Source organism: Mastigoproctus giganteus, chromosome 1 (genome assembly GCF_048544385.1).
Source record: "Mastigoproctus giganteus isolate SK-2022 chromosome 1, ASM4854438v1, whole genome shotgun sequence".
Lineage (NCBI taxonomy): Eukaryota > Metazoa > Arthropoda > Arachnida > Uropygi > Thelyphonidae > Mastigoproctus > Mastigoproctus giganteus.
Window position 1 is genome coordinate 85,804,651 of NC_143575.1, and position 23,547 is coordinate 85,828,197.

At 38.7% G+C, this 23,547-nt stretch overlaps 1 protein-coding gene across 1 annotated transcript in view; it reads left to right on the forward strand.

Moving 5' to 3' along the window:
• Positions 1 to 23,547, forward strand: part of LOC150090963 (bestrophin-4-like) — a 102,287-nt gene that overhangs the window by 49,741 nt on the left and 28,999 nt on the right. Inside the window, exon 6 of the mRNA XM_090378750.1 lies at positions 14,815 to 14,892. Within this exon, the coding sequence (XP_090234876.1) occupies positions 14,815 to 14,892 (78 nt within the window). The remainder of the gene's footprint in view (positions 1 to 14,814; positions 14,893 to 23,547) is intronic.

Consider the following 23,547-nt stretch of genomic DNA (forward strand, 5'->3'; position numbering starts at 1 on the left):
CACAATATTCTAAATGCTGTCTCACCGTTGCCTTATATAAAGGGACAATGGCATCCTTTCTTTACTTGTGAAGGACCAATATATCATAGACAGGGCATCATCTGCTTTCTTAACCGGCCGTTTATACTGCATAGAAATTCTCTGTCTGACTGAATCATCGCCCCCAAGTCTTTTTCCTCCGTAACCACTTTTAACTCCATTTCCCATAGCTTAGAATAATCTTCATTATTCTTGGATTTTTGGCCCTTAGATGCAAAACCTTACATTTAGAAGCATTAAAGTTCAATTGCCTTTTTTCTTTTTTTTTTTAATTTTAACGCAACCCGTCTAAGTCATTTTGAAAGAATTGGCCTGGTCGTTAACCACTTTTCTTACCTTTAAATCATCAGCAAACCTTGACAACTTTCCCTGTACTCCCTCATCATTGTCATTAAGGAAGATAAGAAACAAAAAGTGGCCGTAATGCTGATCAGCATTGAACCCTGGCGACTCCCTTGCTACACTGGTCTGTCCTGAGCTATGTCCATTTATGACTGTTCTCTGTTTCTTATCTGCTTGATTTAATGAAGTATCTTGTCATTAATCTAATTTACCCCAGTTCATAATAGCCTTTCATGGGCACCGTATCAAAAGCTTGACTGAAGTCAAGGTAAATAAGTGTTTTTCAAATTCCGAATGAATTTCGATTAAATTCGATTAGTGGATGATGGCGCCCTGCCTTTTGCTATAATTATGGTTTAGCAATTAGAGAGGATGAACAGATATTTTTTTTTTTTTTTGCTGGTGCTGTGTAAGATTGCTTCTTTGCATCATTTCACATCGCAAATAGTAATACTAAAACCTTTCAGGTCACCTTGTTAGTGGGATGTCGTTTTTCACATACAGTGCATCACCACCCCCTTTTTCACAGCCCTGTGCACAATAAAGTTGCAAGCAGATCTGCAATTAACAGATTGGTTAACCAGTGTGAGACCATGATCGACAATTAAAAGGATTTTGTCGATAAAAATAAAACAATTAGCACGGCAGAAAGTTCTGCGAAATTTTGTACGTACTGTTGCAAAGTCCTGGAAAATCTGTAAAATGCCTGTTTCTCGAATTAAAAGACCCATTAATGTACAAGGTTGTTTGAAAAGACATTTCAACTGTTTCCATACAAGAATAAAATATAGCCATCTTTTGGCGAGAGTGATAAAGACAGAAGACTTCTGTGAGCAATTTCTTCCATTTTTCAGAATAATCCCGATGTGGAAAGGCATACGCGGAATTATAATTACAATTTTTGAACAGTTACTCAAAAAGTATTTTAGAAATCAGACACTTTACTCGGCCTAGATTTTGGGCTTCATTTTTTGTAGGTATACTGCAAAAAACCAACAGATTCTGAATTCTACTAGAATTCGGATTATACCACAGATTAAAAAAGTTTACTCAACTACTAAGCAGCCTAGCTCTATTTTTAATTGCATTTCGAACCCAGCCTTTGTGGTTCATTTTCAAGTATTGACACCGATCTGGTTGTTTACTTAGTTAACATTCTTAGAGAAAAAACTGCACAGGACAAAGAGATCTGTGGCAGACCAAATTTATTTTAATGTTCTCTGCACCATCCTTTCTCAGACTCTTTATAACGCGACCCGCCCAAACTTTAAAAATAAATAAAATTAAATTAAATTTTAAAAAAATCTACGATCCACCATTTTAGAAGTTGTTTATTCACAGAATAATCATGGTTTTGATCTCAATTTTTTATGTTTACAGCATATATGGCATTTTATTTTATTTTTAATATGATTCCTTGTGTTATGTCGAAAATTTCGCGACCAGCCCAATTTTTTCTGCGACGAGCCACAGGTTGAGAAATGCTATCTACACCACCAAATCGTCATATATTCTCCATGAATTTCGTTTTTGGAAACAAAAATTAGTCCTCTGGAGTAAGGGATGGGTGGTGACTTAGTTCCGCAATCTCACACAGTGCTGACAACTTGATAACCAGCATAGAATGCGGCTCAGCATTTACGTGCAATTGGAGCTAACCCATTTTTTCTGGAAACTGGTCTGCATGAATGTTTTTAACAAAATTATCTAAAAATGTGCGCAGTAATACTTTTACTGTATTGATTGGTAGAACAAATTTCTTGTGAATGATTCCCTTGCGATCAAAGTGATGAACACCATTTTGGTTTTGGATTTTTTGAAAACTAGACTTTTTTTTGTCTCTGGGAGCATGGCGATTGCAATTTCATGGTTTTTTTTCTTCAGAAACACCAGGACTCGTCACCTCTTACGATTGAATTCAGCAATGCGAAGGGAACATCATCAACAGCCGAACTGAGCTCTTTGTCTGAGCTAGGATTACCGTATACTTGAGGTTAGAAATTATGACATGAAAGTCGAAAATTCCGGAAATGCTGAGGCTCACATTCACATTTTAAAAAATCTTTGTTTTTTCCTTGCGTTTAACGTGCATCATAGCATTTCGTGATTGTTGTAGAATATAGATAGACTAGACTATGTATAAGTATAGTGCGAAAGCATCAATAATACATAGCCAAATCCGAATGAACAGAATATTAGCAAAGCGGCATCGTTTTGAATATTGGCAAAGTTATATCTCATATTGTGAATACCTTCACAACGAGTTGCCATGATATTGCACTACTTCGAGTAAGTAATGCTTCACCTGAGGAGAAGACTAATGTTACTTATTCTCAGATGGATACCACCACCCAGACGGCACCATTTTGAAATATGGTATGGGATAAAGTTCTCAATTATCCTCATACTATCCTTATTAGACTTAGAAAAGAGATAAAGATGTAGGAAGGTGATAGTAGGAGAGGTAGAGGAAGGAAATGCCGTAGAAGGAAGAAAGGGACAGTTGCTCCTTCAACTCACACTCATATATTCCTCGAATAGGCAACGCTTCCCCAGTAGAGAAGATTGTTGTTACCTATTCGAGGAAACTCAGTGGCCATCAGGCCCCCCAGACGGCACCGTTTCAAAGCTATTTGGCCCTTCTTCGGTGGGTGGGTAGGTACCCGAGTGATGCAATGATGGCAAAACAGTTATGAAGTATAACTCCACAATATGAGAGATGCCTGATGGTGTATGATATATTTAGACTATAAAGCGTTTAGCTTGAGGCTTATGCCCCATTCGGGTACCTACCCACCCACCGAAGAAGGGCCAAATAGCCCTGAAACGGTGTCGTCTGGGGAGGGGCCTGATGGCCACCGAGTTTCCTCGAATAGGTAACAAATTTCTCTAATGGGGAAGCGTTGCCTACTCGAAGAATATATGAGCTTTGAGTGTGAGTTGAAGGAGCAACTGTCCCTTTCTTCCTTCTACGGCATTTCCTTCCTCTGCCTCTCCTACTATCACCTTCCTACATCTTTATCTCTCTTCTAAGTCTAATAGGGATAGTATGAGGATAACCGAGAACTTTATCCCATACCATATTTCAGTGGCCATCAGGTCCCCCAGACGGTGCCGTCTGGGGGACCTGATGGCCACTGAGTTTCCTCGAATAGCTAACAACAATCTTCTCTACTGGGGAAGCATTGCCTATTCGAGGAATATATGAGCTTTGTGTGTGAGTTGAAGGAGCTGAGGTTCCTCGAATAGGTAACAACAGTCTTCTCTACTGGGGAAGCGTTGTCTATTCGAGGAATATATGAGCTTTGAGTGTGAGTCGAAGGAGCAACTGCCCCTTTCTTCCTTCTGTGGCATTTCCTTCCTCTACCTCTCCTATCACCTTCCTACATCTTTATCTCTTTTCTAAGTCTAATAGGGATAGTATGAGGATAACCAAGAACTTTATCCCATACCATATTTCAAAACGGTGCCATCAGGGTGGTGGTGGTGCCTGAGAATAAATAACAGTAGTCTCCTCTACTAGAGAAGCGTTGTTTATTCGAAGTAGTGCAATACCTGGTATCTTGTTGTGAAGGTAGCCACCATATGAGCCAAAATTAAATGATGCCTTGACACTACTTATGTAGGTAAAAACTCTCAGTAGGTGGTACATCTTGTGTAGAAATTTCGGAGTGAAGGTGGGGCTGATCGTTGAAAGAACTTTCCTACATTTTTACAGGGGCGGACTGGGAACTTTTTCCTACTGGGCTCTGATCCAACTGGCCCAATGCATGGGCGACTCGACATCCGTATGTTCGCCTGTAAAACTGCCCGAAGTACCCAGAAGATACTCTTCGACAGCTCACGGATTCAGTCAAAAATTCAGCCACCAAATACGTCTTAGTAATATCAGTGAATTTCGCCGGGGCCTTTGACTCGCTCTGATGGCCAAGTATACTACGAAGATTCAGAGAAGCTAGCATTCCAGCAAATCTTTACAGCTGCATACAGGACTATCTTCACAACAGAAGTGTTACAGTCAGAAATGCCTATCGACAAGTCTCCAGAAATGTCTACAGAGGATGCCCCCAGGGCTCTGTCCCTGGCCCTTTCCTATGGAATGTGGTCATGGACGAGTTCATGAACCTAGACCTGGGGGATGTTTCCACCCAAGCCTTCGCAGATGACTTGATACTAACAGTCACTGGAAACTCCAGAGCTTCCCTGGAAACAACAGCCAACGGAGCCCTTACAAAGCTAAAAGAATGGGCCAGCCTCCATAAACTCCATATATCCCTTGAGAAAACTACTTCAATTCTACTCAGAGGAACCCTTCAAATAAGCAGGCCACCGCAGATTAAAATTGCTGGTAGAACTATCAAACTGACAACTGAGATGAAGTACCTTGGGGTAATTCTCGACCCCAAGCTCACATTTTACCTGCATATAGACTACCTTCATCGCAAAGTCAGGAACTACACGGCAATGGTAGTGAGGATCAGCAGGTCTGATTGGGGCCTAAATCGCCGCTCACTGCAAATGCTATACAAAGCTGTATTTATTCCCACTATAACCTACTGTGCAGGTGTCTGGTATCATTGTGCACTCATTGTTCATAACTAAAGGAAGCTCACCTCCATCCAGCGTAATATCCTTCTCACTATCACCCGTGCCTGCTGCACAGTAAGCAACCCAGTGCTCCATGTCTTGGCAGGAGTTTTCCCTCTGGACCTGCAGATAATTCGCAAAGGCGTGCACTACTGGCTCGCAAAGGGACTCCCTACCACCATCCTGGATTTCACTACAAACCCAGCAAATAGCATCAAAACAGATGGAATACCGCCTCCAAAGGTTCCATCACTAAAAAAATTCTTACCTGAAATGGCCCAGATCTACCCTAAAGCTCCAGCATGGTACAGCCCAAGGTTATATACCACTTTCCTAATTACAGGCCATGGACCCATAAATCACAAACTTGCCTCTATGAACATCATGGATGACCCTCACTGTCTTTGTGGTGAAAAGAAAGACTGGGATCACCTATTGTATGTTTGCCTGCTCTACGAGGACCTGCGAACATTGCTCATATCAAAAATACATGCCTTGCCTCGAGGAAATGAACATTTTCTGATCAATGAGGAAGACCAGTACCACGCTTTCTCTGCCTTCGCCCATGATCTCTTCACCAGAAGAAGATCACTGGTACGACGTCCTGGAACTGATGCACATTGATCAACACCCTTTTCTCATATACTGAGCATCTTCACCTAGATTGTGACCACTTCTAGCTACTGAACTCGACACTCAGGTTGCTTGCTTGAATTGTTTCACCTGTGTCTCTCTTGATACGTGATTGTCTTCCCACCCTCTCGAGGGCCCTCTTCTTCCGCTTAGGTGGGAGAATTCCCACCCAACCTGTGGAGGATGCCTTCTCTTACATCCTCTGTCGCTCTGTCTATACCTCCTTTCCTTTACCCTCTCCGGTACATCCTGTACTCTCTGTACCCTATTTTTTTTTTTTTTTTACTTGGTCTCTTTCCAGGAAGCTCAGGCAACCTGGAGGTGACTAGCCAGAGAATTATCGGCAGCCTGGCTACCTCCTAGTGGTGTGTGCGGGCAATGTGGGATCCCACCAGAGGCCCTGCGGCCAAAAGCCAGGACACTCAACAGAACCCAGCACAATACTTCATTTACAACACAAAAAATTTTTGTCTCCACAGAGTTCATATGGCGCAGATGTGGAAAACCACTGGAGGCACCTTTCCCCCAACACTATGCCTGAAGTACCTCGGCACACTAGGCTGCTGTGGACCTTATGACCAGGCTGCCCAGTGCTGGATTTACATATAAGCTACAGCTTAGGGCCTCAAATTATAAGGGGCCTCGCTCTGTCTTAAAAAAATCCTTTTTTAATATTGCCATGGGTGAACTGTAAGAGAGAAGCGCCTCATACATGTTATAGCTTATGGCCACAAGTTTAAATGCGGCCCTGAGTCTGCCCCTGCCTTCTTATCTGCTTTTGGATCATGTTTTAAATAGGAATGTAATATATGTAACAAAGCCATCATTGCACTTTCCGGAAAGAATCTGAACATCTCACTGAATTTTAAAATGCTGGCCCCGGCCAAGGAAAAAAAAATATATAAAAAATACCCTCTAACATGTTCGGCTTTTGCAAACGTCTGGTTACCCTAGTTTGAGCAGCTTTTGTTCATCAGTCATACAGTGCAGAACGAACATAGTGAAATCTGTCGGAATCACACGAATTGTTTCTCTCTTAATATGAAGTTGTTTTTCGAAAGACGCAATGTGCGAACTTTAGTACCATTTCTTGGGTTCAAATTGTTAAACAGTGCTCATGGTTTGCCAGATCCTCTTATCCATCCAGAACACATACAGCATCATTACAATACATCTAAAATAAATAAATATTTTCTCTTTATACCCGGAACAGCCACACAGGGTAAGAGGAGTGCAGGCACCGCCGTAGCCAGGTGGGCAGGAGCAGCAGTGCGTAGCACACGGTTCTTAATTAGACTGGGGTTCAAGTCCGTGACCACCGCATATCACCGGAGCAATATAGCCTTAGTTGCTAATGCTCCTAAAAATCAAATAACAAACAATCAGAGGAGTGTGACTAAAACTTATAATTTGTGAGCTTGTCGCAATTTTCTCCAATTTGAAGCAAAATTTAATATCATCTCATTTGTTTTAAAAAAGAACAAAAACAAAACAAAATGAAACATTGCTTTACTACATAGCTGATTTTTTTTTTTTTTTGGTGGTACTCAACTGAAAATAAGTGACAATAGCCCTCTCTAATCGGGGAGTGTTGCTTATTTGAAGTATAAGGAGGGAAACTCGGTATGAAGGATTTCACAATACAAGACATTACAATAATGATGTCAATGAATGTACAAACTTTGGGGTTTTTTTTTGTTTTTTTTTTAAATCAGCTACGTAGTAATGATGCAAATGCATTAACTAATGTAATAGTTTGAGGGCTTTTTGCCCTAAAATATTATTATTTGTCATCACTTTATTACATTGAGCACAATGAAGGCTTGTGCACAGAATTTTCTCCTTTTTTTTTTTTTTTTTTTTTGAGGGGAAAAGTAATCAAAGTCGATGCTTATATCTTGAATAATTACTCAGTTTTTTAGAGTCTGTGGCCTTCACCATGCCTGCCTGTCTCCAGGTCATGTGATAACTCAACTCCCAGTGGATGGATTTTAATGAAATCTTATATTTGTCAATTTTAGAAAAAATTGGCAAGCCTTTTTATTAAAATCGTACCAATAGAAATCAGGCACTTATTACTATTATTATATTTTTTTCATATAATTATACAGGCTATTCGAATACTATTGTGGGATACACTTAAATAGAAAGGGTGCAAGAATATTTGCTGATGCTATCAAGGCAGAGTTAGGTGGGTCGGAAAACTGCTAGCTTGGGAGGGATACATGAACTAATAGATTAACAGTAGCCACTGGCAGAGGTGAAAGGGATTCTTGCACTGCTTCTATTGAAATGCAATTGAGCAGCAGCCTGGAAAGCAAGGCAGTGGGGATTTCCAGGACTGCTGGGAGTCATAGTGGAACAAGTAAATACATGGGCTGTGTTAGGGTAACTAAGAGTGGAAACAGGTGCATGTATACTTGCATGTACACCTATGCTAGGAGTATAGTTAATAAATTTGATGAGCTTGAAGTGCTAGTCAAGACATCAAAGGCAGATATTGTTGGGATATCAGAGACATGGTGTCACACAGACGTAAGCAGTGCAGAATTGGAATTTGGGGAATACAATGTGTACAGAAAGGATAGAGAGGACAGGAAGGGGGGAGGAGTTATGCTGTTAGTTAAGAAACACAAAAAATCTAAGGAAGTGCATCCAATTGACATTGGTGGACAATGCAATGTTGAGTCTGTTTGGTGTGACATAAGCACTGGAAAAGGAAAAATGAGAGTAGGTGTGTGTTATAGGCCTAATGAATCTGATGAGTATAATGAGCAATTTGCAGAGAAATAGAGTAGGCCAGTAAATTAGAGTGTCTTATAATGGGGGATTTTAATTTCCCGGATATTGACTGGAATTTGTGGGTTGGTCACTCACACACTAGCAAGAATTTTGTGGATTTATTGGATGATTGTTTTCTACAGCAGCATGTTCAGGTGGTAACTAGAGGGAGTAATACCCTTGATCTGTTTAGCAGTAGTGATTCTTCATGCATTAAGAATCTGCAGATAAAGGAACCACTAGGTGGCAGTGATCACAGTGTGCTGAAGTGGGATTTACTTAAAGAGGTAACTACCATCAGGGGTTATGGGAAGGGTTTTTGCTTTTGTAAAGGTGACTACAGTGATCTGAGACAGTATTTAAATTCTATACGGTGGGACCAACTGATGTTATCAACAGCAAATTCAAAATGGGAAGCATTCAAAGAAATAATCTTGGAAGCTACTAGGCTTTTCATACCAACTAAGAAATATTGTTCAAGATTTAGGACTAAATGGATGTCAGATGAACTAATTAGACATGTGGCAGAGAAGAAAAATGCATGGGACACATAAATTAAGAGGTGACACGGAAGCCTATGATAGATATAAGCTGGTGTGTAACCAAGTCATAAAGGAGGTTAGGCAGGCAAAGGCGATTACGAGAAATCTTTGGCAAAGGATGGAAAGAAAACAGCAAAGAGTTCTTTACTTATTTAAACTCTAGAAGAGGATGAATCAGATTGGTCCACTTGATATTGATGGTTCAACTGTTGATGATCTTGCTAAGGTAGCTAACAAACTAAATGAATATTTTGCATAGACATTCACACATGAGGAGTTATTTAGCGAGGGGAAAGCCAGAGGTGTATTAAACTCTGGCAGTAAGCTAGATAATCTTGTAATAACTGAGAGTAAAGTGGAGGAGAAATTGTTGAAGATAAACATAAGAAAGGCACCTGGGGTGGATGGAATGTATCCAGTTATATTAAAGGAGGCAGCAAAGGAAGTAAGCAAACCCTTAGCCATAATTATGAGAGCTTCCTTGGACTCAGGGGAGGTATACATCGACTGGAAATGTGACCCTAATCCACAAAGGAGGATCAAATGGCAACACAGGTAATTACAGAACTGTTAGTTCAACTTCTGTTCCAGGGAAATTAATGGAGGCACTAGTTAATGAAGCATTGCAGGATCGTCTAGACAAGACTTCAGTTACAGCTCAGACACAGCATGGGTTTGTTAAGGGGAAGTCTTGTCTGACAAATTTGATTGGATAATTTGATGTAGTCACAAAGGAACTGGATGCAAATAATAAATTTGATATCCTATATTTGGATCTTAGAAAGGCTTTTGATACTGTTGCACATGGAAGACTGCTGCACAAATTGGAGCAGTGTGGCATTGGAGGCAAATTGCTGCTATGGATAAAGAGATGGTTGAGTGGGGGAAGACAGAGGGTGGTAATCAATGGACACTGCTCTTCGTAGACTAATCTTATTTGTGGAGTCCCCCAGGGTTCAGTGTTGGGTCCATTGTTGTTTTCTATATTCGTTAATGATATTTATTATTATTATTGTTATTGGCTATAAGGTGCACGGAAGCCTGAGGTTTATGCTGCAGCAGCCAAAAAAAAAAAAAAAAAATTTCTGAATTACCCCAATAGAGAGAGAAGTAGAAGGGAATCACCAAGAAAGAGAAGAATGATGATATCCAGCTGGGGACCCTGGGTGTGCCAAGCATATACTCACCAGATGTGAGCCCCTGGGGTGATGATATATCAGGCTTAATGTCCAAGTTTGCAGACGATATGAAGATCGGCAGGGTTGTTAATGACACTAATGACAGTACGCTGCTGCAACACAATCTAGAAAAGTTGAGCGGATGGGCTGAGAGGTGGCAAATGAAGTTTAACATTGACAAATGTAAAGTACTGCATATGGGAAGCAGTAACCCGAGAGTAACGTATCAACTGTGTGATACTACACTGACAGTGGTAGAGAGTGAAAAGGACCTGGGGATAATTGTGCAGGGAGATATGAAGTTTTCTGAACAGTGGAGACGGTCTGCAAGAGAAGCTCATGGTGTCTTGTCAATGATATACAGGAACGTTTCTAGCAGGGATAAGGAGGTGATTATGCCCTTGTATAAGGCAATGGTCAGGCCACACCTTGAGTACTGTATACAGGTCTGGAGGCCTCATTTTAAGAAGGATGTAGAGCTGTTGGAATGAGTGCAGAGAAGGGCAAGATTAGTGACTGGAACAAAGGGTTGCTCTTACAAAGAAAGGCTTAAATTTTGCAAATTACAGTGTCTGGAGACTAGGCACTTACGAGGTGATCTGATTAAGGTGTATAAAGCCTTGAATGGTTTGAGCATGCTCAATGCTGATGGAATTCTTTCTCTTGCTCAGAATAATCGCCTAAGAGGGCAGAAATTCAAATTGAGAAAAGACAGTTGTAGTATAGATGTGTGGAAGTTTGCATTTAGCCAGCAGGTGGCTGATTGCTGGAACAAACTTCCATCTTAATTGTAGAAGTTGATAGCTTCAACATATTCAAGGCAGAACTAGACAAACATTTGGAGCAAGTGGATGGGCGAAATGAGAAGGGGGTGTTTTTTTTTTTTTTTTGGCTGATGTATATAAGCTTGCTTTCTTGCATCATGTGTCCTTGCTAATGCTAATTATTCACGTATCTCATTGTCAGATACGTGAATAATGAATGGCAGTATGGCGGATGCGCAGAAACGAAATGTTCTGATTTCGCACATAAAAGTTGTTGCTTTTTTTAAAAATTGTTATTAATAATAATATTTTGTGTAGTTTACTAAATGCATAATCATGAATTATTACTATTTACTTATATTAATCGCTGCAGAAACATTAAAGACGTGTTATATTTTAATTACCGTTATTATTAAATACAGGAAGAAATAAATAAACTGCATTGATAGTTTACTGCAATTGTTTAATTTATGAAATCACTGAACCTGAAATATGTGTATCGTTTCATATTCTGTTGATTTTGTTTTTATTTAATACATAATGTATTAATTTTATTTAATACAAGTTGTTATTTGCAATTTGTATTACAAAATGTGGCATAAATATTACGTCGGGAGGTGTATATTGTTAAGTAAAAAACATTTACTTTTATATATTATTAGTTAATAAGTTAGTAATTAATTGGTAACAGGATAATTCGTGCAGTGTTCATGTCTATTAATCACAGAAATATAAACATTCAATTAATTTAAGAAAAAAATTTAAGGTGCTTGAAATGTAATGTACTGCATATATTAACTAACTTGTTTCACTTTTATTGCATCTCTTTGAGGATGGCAGAAGCCCAGAAGCATCCCCAGGGTGAGGCCTAGATAGCTCTAACACAACAACCAGCAAATTGGCATCCATTAACAGATAATTTTGAGGAAACATTTTGATATTAGCATCAGAAATAAAATTATTTAAAATTGAAATGAATTTCTTCTCTTTGCCTTACCTGTATTACAAAAATAGTGATCTGTTATTGAAAATAATAAAACTCAAACCACTTAATTTCTCTATACATCCGCATAAGGAAATTTATGAAATAAGTCAATAAATTTCTTAGAGAAATGTCAATAAATTTCTTTTCTTCCTTTGGAGAAATGAAATGAATTTCATTTCTCCAAAGTGTAATGCCTTTTTGTGTGAAAATTTGCAGGTCAGTATATAGAACAGAACACACAAGTGCACAAGGGTGTGACAATAAATTTCCCAGACTAGTGCTGTTGCAGTCATGTTTGATAAGTTTGAAAATAAATGGAAGTGGTATGTTATAGTTCAAACCTCCCTCAACAGATGGTGGTACAGAGATTGTCCAGTAGGCTGAATGTTTGTAAGTAACAACCAGTTTTGTTAGTAGCGTTAATGTTCCGTGTCATGATTATGCAATGGATCAATAAATGAATATCAAATTGATTTAAACTGGAAAAATCTGCAATAGACATATATGAAATGTTAAAAACTGTTTATGGTGAAGACACATTAAATCGTACCACTGTGTTTGAACAGTACAAGCAGTTCAAAGAGAGATGTGAGGATGTTTGCAATCACCCAAGAAGTGGGAGACTATCTGCCAGCCTCTTGAAATGAGGACAGAGTTGCAAAAGTTCAGGAAATTGTGGCAAGAGATCATCATTTGATCCTTGGAATAATGGCTGATGAGTTTTATATGAATATGATTATTTGTTAAATTCTGCATGAAGGTTTAGGGTAAAGAAAGGTCTATGCAAAATTTGTGCTACACAGCCTCATAGATGAATAGAAGCAATGAAGAACGTTATCGTGCAAAAACTTCATCCAGATTTGTCGAGACAATCCTACCTCAACTGTATTGTCACTGAAGATGAGTGTTGGGTGTTTCAATATTATTATTATTAGCCATATAGTGCAAGGAAGCTTGAGGCTTTTGCTGCACCAGCCAAAAAAAAAAAAAAATTCTGAGTTACTCTTTGAGAGAGAGAGAGAGAGAGAGAGAGAGAGAGAGAGAGAGTCAGAAATAGAAGGAAATCACCAAGAAAGAGAATGATGATGATATCCAGCTCATGACCCTAGGTGTGCCAAGCCCATACTCACCAGATGTGAGCCCCTGGGGATATGATCCCAAGATGAAGTGCTAGAACTTGCAGTGGATTTAAAAATCATCACCAAGGCTCAGAAAGTTTTGTTTACAGAAATCCAGGACCAAGAAGGTGCTGATCTTATTTTTCAACAGACAGGCTGTGATTCACAAGGAGTTTGCATGTGAAGGGGGGGAGAGGCTACAAGTGCTACAGACTATTGAAGTATATTTCCCAAGTGAGGCTGCAATTTAAAGAGAAAAATAACTGGTTCTTGTTGCATGACAGTAGGCTGAATGTTTGTAACAACCAGTTTTGTTAGTAGCGTTAACGTTCCGTGTCATGATTATGCAATGGGTCAATAAATAAATATCAAATTTTGTTTTAAACTGGGAAAATCTGCAATAGACATATATGAAATGTGAAAAACTGTTTATGGTGATGACACATTAAATCGTCCAGCGTGTTTGAATGATGATGATATGCAGCTCTTGACCCTAGGTGTCCCTGCCCATTTCTGCACTTGTTGTGAAGACATTTCTGACAAAACACAGCATTGTACAGATAAACCATCCACCATGCTGTCCTGATCTAGCATCAGTGGACTTCTCCCTCTTTTCCAAGGTGAAAACTGCCCTCAAAGGAAAGATTTCAGGATTTTGAGGACATAAAGAAAAACATAACCACTGAACTGAAAGGAGTAACCAAAGGTGTCCTTGGACACCTTTGCTTGCCCCTTTCAGAAACTTTTAGAATGGTGTAATAAGTGCATTCAATCAGTGGTGATTATGTGGAATAGAAATAAATCATTTTTGAACTCCTTCACTTTGCATCTTTTCATTGGATCAGTCTGGGAACTTTAATACCACACCTCATGTATATGCCTATTTTTGTAAACATATAATGTTTCTTCCTTTTTTGGTGTTTCCTTAAACTTCTTAAAAATATACAAAAAGCACTGAGCCACTCAAAATCGCTTGGATGACGTGATATTTTTTCTTCATGGTTTGAAAGCAAGTTGTACCATTAGTGAGATGCCACTTGCTTTCAAAAAACTTGACGAAAAGTCTGTTACTGTTGGGTCACTGCCAGTTCATCCTTCAGCTGATGTCCTGAAATCGAAAGATGGCAAGATCAGTGCGTTTCTGTCATAGATTACAACTGCACTAATTCAACCCATTGATCAGGGCATTATTCAAGTCTTCAAAGCCTACTATCGTGGTGAGCTACTTGGTGGTGTTGTGAACTCAGAAAATTTCTAGAATTTCTGAAAACTTTAACACTACTTTAGATGGCAGTGAAGGTGGTATATCATACTGTGAAAGCAAGATTACAAAACGTTATATCATTGATGAAGACTGAAAACTACATGTGAATGAAAAATGTAAATATGCTATTTATTGTGTCATTACTGTGATCTCTAAATACCAACAAATATGAGAAATAGAATTCATTAAATTTAAAATATGAGAAAGCTAGTGCACACAAAGTACTGTATTTGCAGTGGGAGATCTATATTATTATTTATTTATTTTTATTTTTAAAAATGTCCATTCTTATAGTTTGAAAAATGCTGTACTTTTTTGTCCTTTTTGCTCTGTTTCAGGCCTTTGTCAATTTGTATCAGCATAAGCAGTGTGGGGGACAGAATGGGTACTGAAAGGTATCCCTGACATGTTGGTGTCTTTAAGTGAAATTTAATTGTACATATTTTGAACTGAGATACTTCTAAGATAGGTTTGATAATTGCTTTATGAGATACTAACTGGCATTAATTCATAGAATTAGTATATAGAAAAATAATAAGCCAATTTAAAATTAATTTTAATTATTTTTACATATTTTATAGGAAATTAATGAACTGAGGACAAAAACAAGCCTTCTCTGGGGTCATGACTGGGTGACAGTCCCACTTGTCTACACTCAGGTTTGATTTAAATTTATTTATGTTTTCATTTTATTACATCAGACAGTGCTATAAGCTCCAGTACCAAGTGATGTATAGTAACGCATACAAGTGCTTTTCAGTCTTTTTTTTTATTTTTTTTATGCAGAAACTTTTAGTAATAGTTGTAGAAAATGATGCAAAAAAGCAAGCTTATACAACATAAGCCAAAAATAAATAAATAGAAAACCAACACTTCCTGTATCACCTGTCCAACCCCTCTAACAGTTTGTCTAGTCCAGAGGTTCCAAAAGTGTGGGGCATTATCCCCTGGGGGGGGGGCATCTTGTTTTCATGAAGCATTTTTTAAATGAAATATGGACAAACTATCCCACTAATCCAGGTCAGAAGCGTTTTTTATTTTATTTCTTTGAGGTGAAATGTATTGAAGTATAAGCACTCCCCGGCTTACGTAATACTTGACTTAACGGAAATTCAACTTTATGTAAGTTTTTGCCGGCCGATGCAAACTTAAAAAAATCATGGAAACAGATTTTGCATTCTATAGGAATAAATGGAGGTATTGTAAAAATATCGTAAAATATCGCAAATAACACATTGTTAGGTTTTTTTTTTTTTTTTGGTAATTCATTCCAAGACCTTGGAAGTTGAAATTTTCGCTATATAACTAAGCTATTTATCTCTCTAAAAGGTAATTTTTATAATGGAAATTGCACTACCCTTTCATCATTATCATATGTTCCATTATAAGAATCAATTTTGAATTCCTTTGTGATATTTTTCTAAAACACATTTCTGGAGGTCACTACCATAAAACAATAAAAACAATTTGCACTTTCCAGTTTATTGGGCTTTTCTTTAGCGCAATGCATTATAGACAGGTAGTAAACTCGATCTTATTGCATTTGCAATAATACTGATAACTGGAATTCCGTGGGTTTTTACGTTACAGTATCGTGGTGAAATGTGTTCCTCTTCACTGAAATGTTCGATCATATAAAAAAGATAAATAAATTTTTAAAATCTTCCCTTCTTTCCTATTTACTTATTACAATGGTGAAGGGAAAGCGACCAATGGAAAGTGCAAGTGGTGGCAGAGCTAGGAAATGAAACAAAATTGATTTAGAAATGAAGATGATTAATTAAAAAGTATGAAGCAGGACAAAGTTTGTCATCTATTCCACGGGAATTAAGTCTAAAACAGCTGTTTTAGATTTAATTGCTATATTGCAGTTCTGCATCCCTTATATCTGTGTGAGACGTGGTGTCACACAGATATAAGGGATGCAGAACTGCAATTTGGGGAGTACAACGTCTACAGAAAGGATAGACAGGATAGGAAGGGAGGAGGGGTTATGTTATTAGTTAAGAAACACATAAAAACCAAGGAAGTGAAGCCAGTCGACATCGCTGGACAGTGCAGTGTGGAGTCAGTTTGGTGTGACATAAACATTGGGAGATCAAAATTGAGAGTAGGAGTGTGCTATAGGCCTAATGACTCTGATGAGTATAATAAGGAACTGTACAGGGAAATAGAGTGGGCCAGTAAATCAGAGTGTCTTATAATGGGAGATTTTAATTTCCCAGATATTGACTGGAATTTGGGGGCTGGTTACTCACACACTAGCAGGACTTTTGTGGATTTATTGGATGATTGTTTTCTACATCAGCATGTTCGGGAGGCAACTAGAGGGAGTAATACTCTTGATTTGATTATCAGCAGTGATTCTTCATGCATTAAGAATCAGCAGATAAATGAACCACTAGGTGGCAGTGATCACAGTGTGCTGAAGTGGGATTTACTCAAAGAGGTAACTACCATTAGGGGTAAAGGGAAGGGTTATTGCTTCCGTAAAGGCGACTACGATGGACTGAGACAGTATTTAAATTCTATACAGTGGGACCAACTGATGATGTTACCAACAGCAAATTCAAAATGGGAAGCATTCAAAGAACTTATCTTGGAAGCTACTAGGCTTTACATACCAACTAAGAAATATTGTTCAAGGTTTAGGCCAAAATGGATGTCAGATGAACTAATGAGGCATATGGCAGAGAAGAAAAATGCATGGGATACATACAAATTAACACATGACACAGAAGCCTATGATAGATACAAGTTGATATGCAACCAAGTTACAAAGGAGGTTAGGCAGGCGAAGGCAGATTACGAGAAATCCTTGGCAAGGGATGCAAAGAAAAACAGCAAAGAGTTCTTTACTTATGTAAACTCTAGAAGGAAGGGGATGAATCAGATTGGTCCACTTGATATTGATGGGTCAAGTGTTGATGATCCTGCTCAGGTAGCTAACAAACTAAATGAATATTTTGCATCGACATTCACACATGAGGAGTTATTCAGCGAGGGGAATGCCAGAGGTGTATTCAACTCTAGCAGTAAGCTACAGAATCTTGAAATAACTGGGAGTAAAGTGGAGGAGAAACTGTTGAAGATAAACACAAGAAAGGCACCCGGGGTGGATGGGATCTATCCAGTTATATTAAAGGAGGCAGCAAAGGAAGTAAGCAAACCCTTAGCCATAATTATGAGAACTTCCTTGGACTCAGGGGAGGTACCCATAGACTGGAAATGTGCAAATGTGACCCCAATTCACAAAGGAGGATCAAAGGCTGACAGAAGTAATTATAGACCTGTGAGCTTAACTTCTGTTCCAGGAAAATTAATGGAGGCACTGGTTAAAGAAGCACTGCAGGATCATTTAGACAAGACTTCAGTTATAGCTCAGACACAGCATGGTTTTGTTAAGGGGAAGTCTTGCCTGACCAACTTGATTGGATACTATGATGCAGTCACAAAAGAACTGGATGCAGGGAATAACTTTGATATTATATACTTGGATCTTAGAAAGGCTTTTTATACTGTTGCACATGGAAGACTGCTACACAAATTGGAGCAGTGTGACATTGGAGGCAAATTGCTGCTATGGATAAAGGGGTGGTTGAGGGGGAGAAGACAGTGGTAATCAATGGACACTCCTCATCGTGGACTGATGTTATTAGTGGAGTCCCTCAGGGCTCAGTGTTGGGTCCATTATTGTTTTCTGTATTTATAAATGATATTGATGATGGTATATCGGGCTTAATGTCCAAGTTTGCAGACGATACAAAGGTTGGCAGGGTTTTCAAGGACACTACTGACACTATGCTGCTGCAACAGGATCTGGAAAGGTTGAGCAGATGGGCTGAGAGGTGGCAAATGAAGTTTAACATTGATAAATGTAAAGTACTACACATGGGAAACAGCAACCCCAGAGCAACGTATCAACTCTGTGGTACTACACTGACAGCGGTAGAGAATGAAAGGGACTTGGGGGTGGTTGTGCAGGCAGATATGAAGTTCTCTGAGCAGTGCAGACGGGCTGCAAGAGTAGCTCATGGAGTATTGTCAATGATATACAGGAATTGTTCCAGCAGGGATAAGGAGGTGATTATTCCATTGTATAAGGCGATGGTCAGGCCACACCTAGAGTACTGTATACAGGTCTGGAGGCCTCATTTCAAGAAGGATGTAGAGCTGCTGGAACGAGTACAGAGAAGGGCAACAAGATTAGTGAATGGAACAAAGGGGTGCTCTTACGAAGAAAGGCTTAAGTTTTGCAAATTACAGTGTCTGGAGACTAGGCACCAGCGAGGTGATCTGATAGAGGTGTATAAAGCCTTGAATGGTTTAAGCATGCTCAATGCTGATGGGATTCTTCCTCTAGCTCAGAAAAATCACCTGAGAGGGCATAAATTCAGATTGAGGAAAGACAGATGTAGGATAGACGTGCGGAAATTTGCCTTTAGCCAGCGGGTGGTTGGTTGGTGGAACAGACTTCCATCCCTTGTGGTGGAGGTTGATAGCCTAAATAAGTTTAAGGCTCAGCTGGACAGGTATTTTGAACGAACAGAGGGGTGAAGTGGAAGTGGGGTTTTTTTTTTTTTTTTTTTGGCTGATGCTGCATAAGCTTGCTTTCTTGCATCAAATGCCTCTACTAATGCTAATGCTAAAATGCTAATTGAAGGTGGAAAAGCTATAATATGGATGGAAAATCAGATTCCGAAGCAAGTGCCCTTGAGTCTAATGGCCATTCAAGCAAAAGTAACGAGTATTTATAAAGATATTAAGGATAAGTACGGCGAACCCAAAGGCAAGTTCGTGGCAAGCAACAGGTAGTTTTATAGGTCCAAGCATCACACTGGTTTCCAAAACAAGTGGTGAAGTCGCCAGTGGCGATTCTGCAGCTGCAGAGAAATTTTGCGATGTGTTGGAAATAACCCCTTCTAAATCTCCACAGCCTTCAACTTCTGCAGTGGCGTACTTATCAGCTGGAGAGTTAATTCTGGCAACGATGCTTGAAAGGTAAAGCTTGCTGACGTTATGCCTGTCTCCTCTCTCTTTCTGTAATTTTATAATTTTGTACACTTTTTTAATTTTTCCTGTGCATGAGATAAAAAAATTGAATAAATAATTTTATTTACATGTTTGCAAACACTTCTTTTTTGCTTCAATCAAATTCAGTGCCCATAGTTGCGAGTGCTGCATAAGCATTTAGGGAAATTCCGACTTGCACAGAACGCAACCCTTACGTTTTTTTTTTTTTTTTTGTTAGTTGTTGGCGCATCGGCTTCTGTGGCCATATTGCACCTCCCAAGGTTTTCACATTTTCTACTCTGATCCAAGCCTGAGGTGGAATTCGAACCCTCGACCTTTGGGTTGCCCGGTAGGCACTTTACCCACCCGGCTAGCCCGGTTGGCACAACCCTTATGTAAGTCGGGGAGTGGCTATATATATTCATTTATAAAAGTATGTATATTCATAGCTAAATTATGTCTATTTATGTTTATTAGTTAAATTATGTTTATTTGCATTTGTTCTGGGACCTGGGGGGTGCATTAAATTGTTAAGAGGTCTTAAGGTGTAAAAGTTTGGGAACCTCTGGTCTAATTCTTCCTTGAATGTATTCAAACTCTGCTTCTACAACAGAAAATGGGAGTTTGTTCAATAATCAACTGCCCACTGGTTGAATGCCAATTTCTGCACATCTGTTCTACAGCCATCTGTCTTCAGTTTGAATTTAAATCTGTTATATGCATAGTTTGAGTGAGAGGAAGGATTTCATCTGCTTTGAGCTTACTCAATCCATTCAGGGCCTTAAACACCCCAGTTAGATCTTCTCACAGGTGTCTAGTCTCCAGATGCTGTAGTTTGTAGGACTGAAGCCTTTCCTGGTAACCACTTTTTTTTGTTCCCCTTAATTATCTTGTTGCTCTTCTCTGCACTACCCCCAACAGATTCACATCCTTCTGCACATGGGGCTTCTAGATCTGTATGTAATACTCAAGATGTGGCCTAACCGTTGCTTTATAAATGGGATAATCGTCTCCTTATCCCTACTGGCAAAATTGCTATTTATCATTGACAAAACCCCTGGCTACCTGTTTGCACTGCTCAGAGAACTTTATCTGACTGCACAATTACCCCCTGGTCTTTTTCATTTTCTACTTCCCTGAGCATAGGACCACACAGTTGGTATGTTAATACTTTTGCAAATCTAACTCTTCAACAGAATCCTAATACCTTTTAAAACAGCAATAATTAACAATAAATTGAAAACTTAAATCAAAATCAGTGATAAAAATTTAACAGGATATTTGCAGGACCTCTGGGATCCCTTTTTGGAATCCTGCGGTTTCCACAGAATGCACCTTTAAAACGCTACTCTGAACAGGTCTGAATCTTGGGATATTTCTTAATTCTTATTAAAATATTGTTAATATATCTCAAACTCTCATTCTAGATTATTTGCCCCTCTTTCATTAAAAAAACAAACATAGCAAAGATCGTAAAATCATCTCTCTCTCTCTTGTATTAAACATCTCATGGAATTCATTTTGAATACCTGTTGTTCATGTTATGTCTATAAAATTTTTAAACCCTGCAGCAGTAACTGAAAAAAGGCCTTTGAGATATTCCAGTTGTTGCAGGATTCACACCTAGACCTTTCCTGATAGGTGGTAAAACTACAAATCTGTTGCAAAAACACTTCTAAGTTATATTTTTATTAATTTGTAACAGTGAGCAATTTCATATTTCCCCAGAGTGTTTGACATTCCCTTGACATTCATTTTTTCTTATAGTGGTAAGAGGATTTTTTTGCTTTCTCTCTGTAACATTTATGTTTCACCTTTCAAGAACAGAAAATTTAAAACGGTTACCCTAAAATGTCCTAATCAATAAAGGATGTATTTTTGTGTAAATCAGTTTTGTTATCTTTAACTTTTTTAAGCCAGTGTAGCAATTTTTTTTTCCCTTCTGCTGTGTCCAGACATTTGACACAGCAGAATGTATATTCTGTATAGACTTTCCACTGCTTCCTTATATTCAAAACTACATGAATGTCCTACCTGCACTTATCTCTTTTCAATTATCTAATTCCTGAATTTTATTGTGCTTATATTTTTCAAAATACTATGGAAGTTTGTTTTTCTAATGGAAAACTAGTTCAAAATTAAACTATAAAAATGAAAGCATTTTTGATGTGCTCTTCAAGCAACATTTTGTCAGGTGATTATTACAATTAAAAATATTTTAAACTATGATTATTTCATTTTTCATGGCTTCAAATGCTTCGCTGGTCAGGACTATGTTTGCTTACCAGTTATAGTTTCAAGGCTACAGCTACTCAATTCAGATCTTTCTGGGTTGAGGGATTGTCGAAACACTATGCTCATTCTTTGCCCACTGGAATACCTCTGTATCTTTCCCCTTGAAGAGATGGGGCATTGGTAACCAAATTCTTCTTACCTTTTCCCAAGTATTTCCATTTATTCTTCCAAAGCAACCTTCATTTTATTATCTCTAAGTTTTCCTTTCAGTTTGTGACAGCTTTAACCATTCAAGGAGACATATATTGTCTTATGGGCATTCCAGAGTTTTCACTTCTGAAATTTTTCTTGCATTCATTCTATTTTCTTAATTTATAAAAACCTTAAAACTGCAAAGAGAAACTCACTAGGGTCGGTATTCCCCTTGGAATTTTTGAAATATTTGGAGTTTTCCTTTTTTCCAGCCATTCTTTGTATATAGATGGACTTTATTTTATTATTTTAAAGAAATATTTTTTAAGCTACATTTCTTATCTTTGGAGTTTTTGGTTGAAGACAACAAGAATATTGTATGTATTTCACTCCTGTCCTTTACAAAAGGGATATTATAGATTAATGGTGTTGAAATTTGGATCATGAGGATCATTTTATGATACAGCTCAAGAACAAATGAAGTAGTTTTTAGAGTTGGTAGTATTACTAGAGTGTATGTTGGACAAAAAAAGAGAGACTTTCTGCATAAAAAGGTAGGCTTATCAAAGGTCCGAAGATCTATAAAATTTTCTCAACAGGAGAGAAGTTAAATTCCCATTCAGGAATGAAATTGGTAATTCCCATCTCTTCCATCATGCAGTATGACTGATGACTTTTGATGTTATGATGGACATCATGGCGAGATCCAATCTTCCTCACATTTTGAGGGTGCAGCTCTAAAATGGTGTTCGCAGGCTGGCCGCTAGTTAGTTACACCAGACCGAACCTATTAGTAACTCTCTAGGAGGGTTCCGGATTGTTTGTTTGTTATTTGGTTTTTAGGAGCATTAGCAACCAGGGCCATATTGCTCCAGGGATATGCGGTGGTCATTCCCTGACCTTTCCACATCCTCCGTATTTGGTGGTCACGGGCTCAAACCCCGGTCTAATCAAGAAGCATGTGCTATGCACTGCTGCTCCTGCCCACAGAGGCACCTCTTCCGGATCAGCTAGTGTATAATCTTGCTACCTCTACTCTGCCAGATAGTGACTGGAGGGAGTCTGAGTAGTGTGTATGCGGGGGGGGGGGGAGGCATTGTCGAGGCCATGTTATGTCAAGGATCTGGGTATATTCTTACCATATCCAAAAATTTCATTACTTCATACAGCATGTTCCCCCACATTTTCTTACTACTGAATACAACATGAATTGTCAAACTAATAGAGTAAGCTTATCTGCAAAAAGATCTAAACCTCCCAAACACTTCCTAGTTCATTTCATAAATATGTGGTGCTCATTTCTAATCTCAACGATGTCCATTTCCACTTGCAGTCTGCCAAACCCCATGTACTTTTTATGATAGAATCTCAGTTATCGGTTGATTCAACTACTGTTGCCCTCAGTTGCCCAAATTTTTCGCAGTATTATTCTTTTTGCCTCAAAGGTGGTGCTTGTGCATATGTCCGTTCCAATATGACTTGGTAATTTGGAATCTTCTCTTTTCGATCTTCTCTAGCTTAAAATATCTCTACCTCATTCTGTCAAATTCATCTGTTGTCTCTACCGTTCTCCCGACTTCACTAATCACTTGGAGCTCTTTAACTTCGCTTTGCAACTTGACTTTCTCCAGTCCAACTTTCCTAACAGTGAGGTAATTTTCCTTTCCTTGGGGATTTTAATGTTCACAACTTCAACTGGCTTCCATTTTCTAGTCACACTGACCCAGCTGGCCGAGATGCTGAGGCTTCTTCAATTACTACTGACCTCGCACAGATTGTTCATTTACCTACCAAAATACCGGACAATCCTAACCATACAGTCAACACACTTGATCTTTTTCTCACAAATAACCCTTCTAAGTACGTGGTCAAAG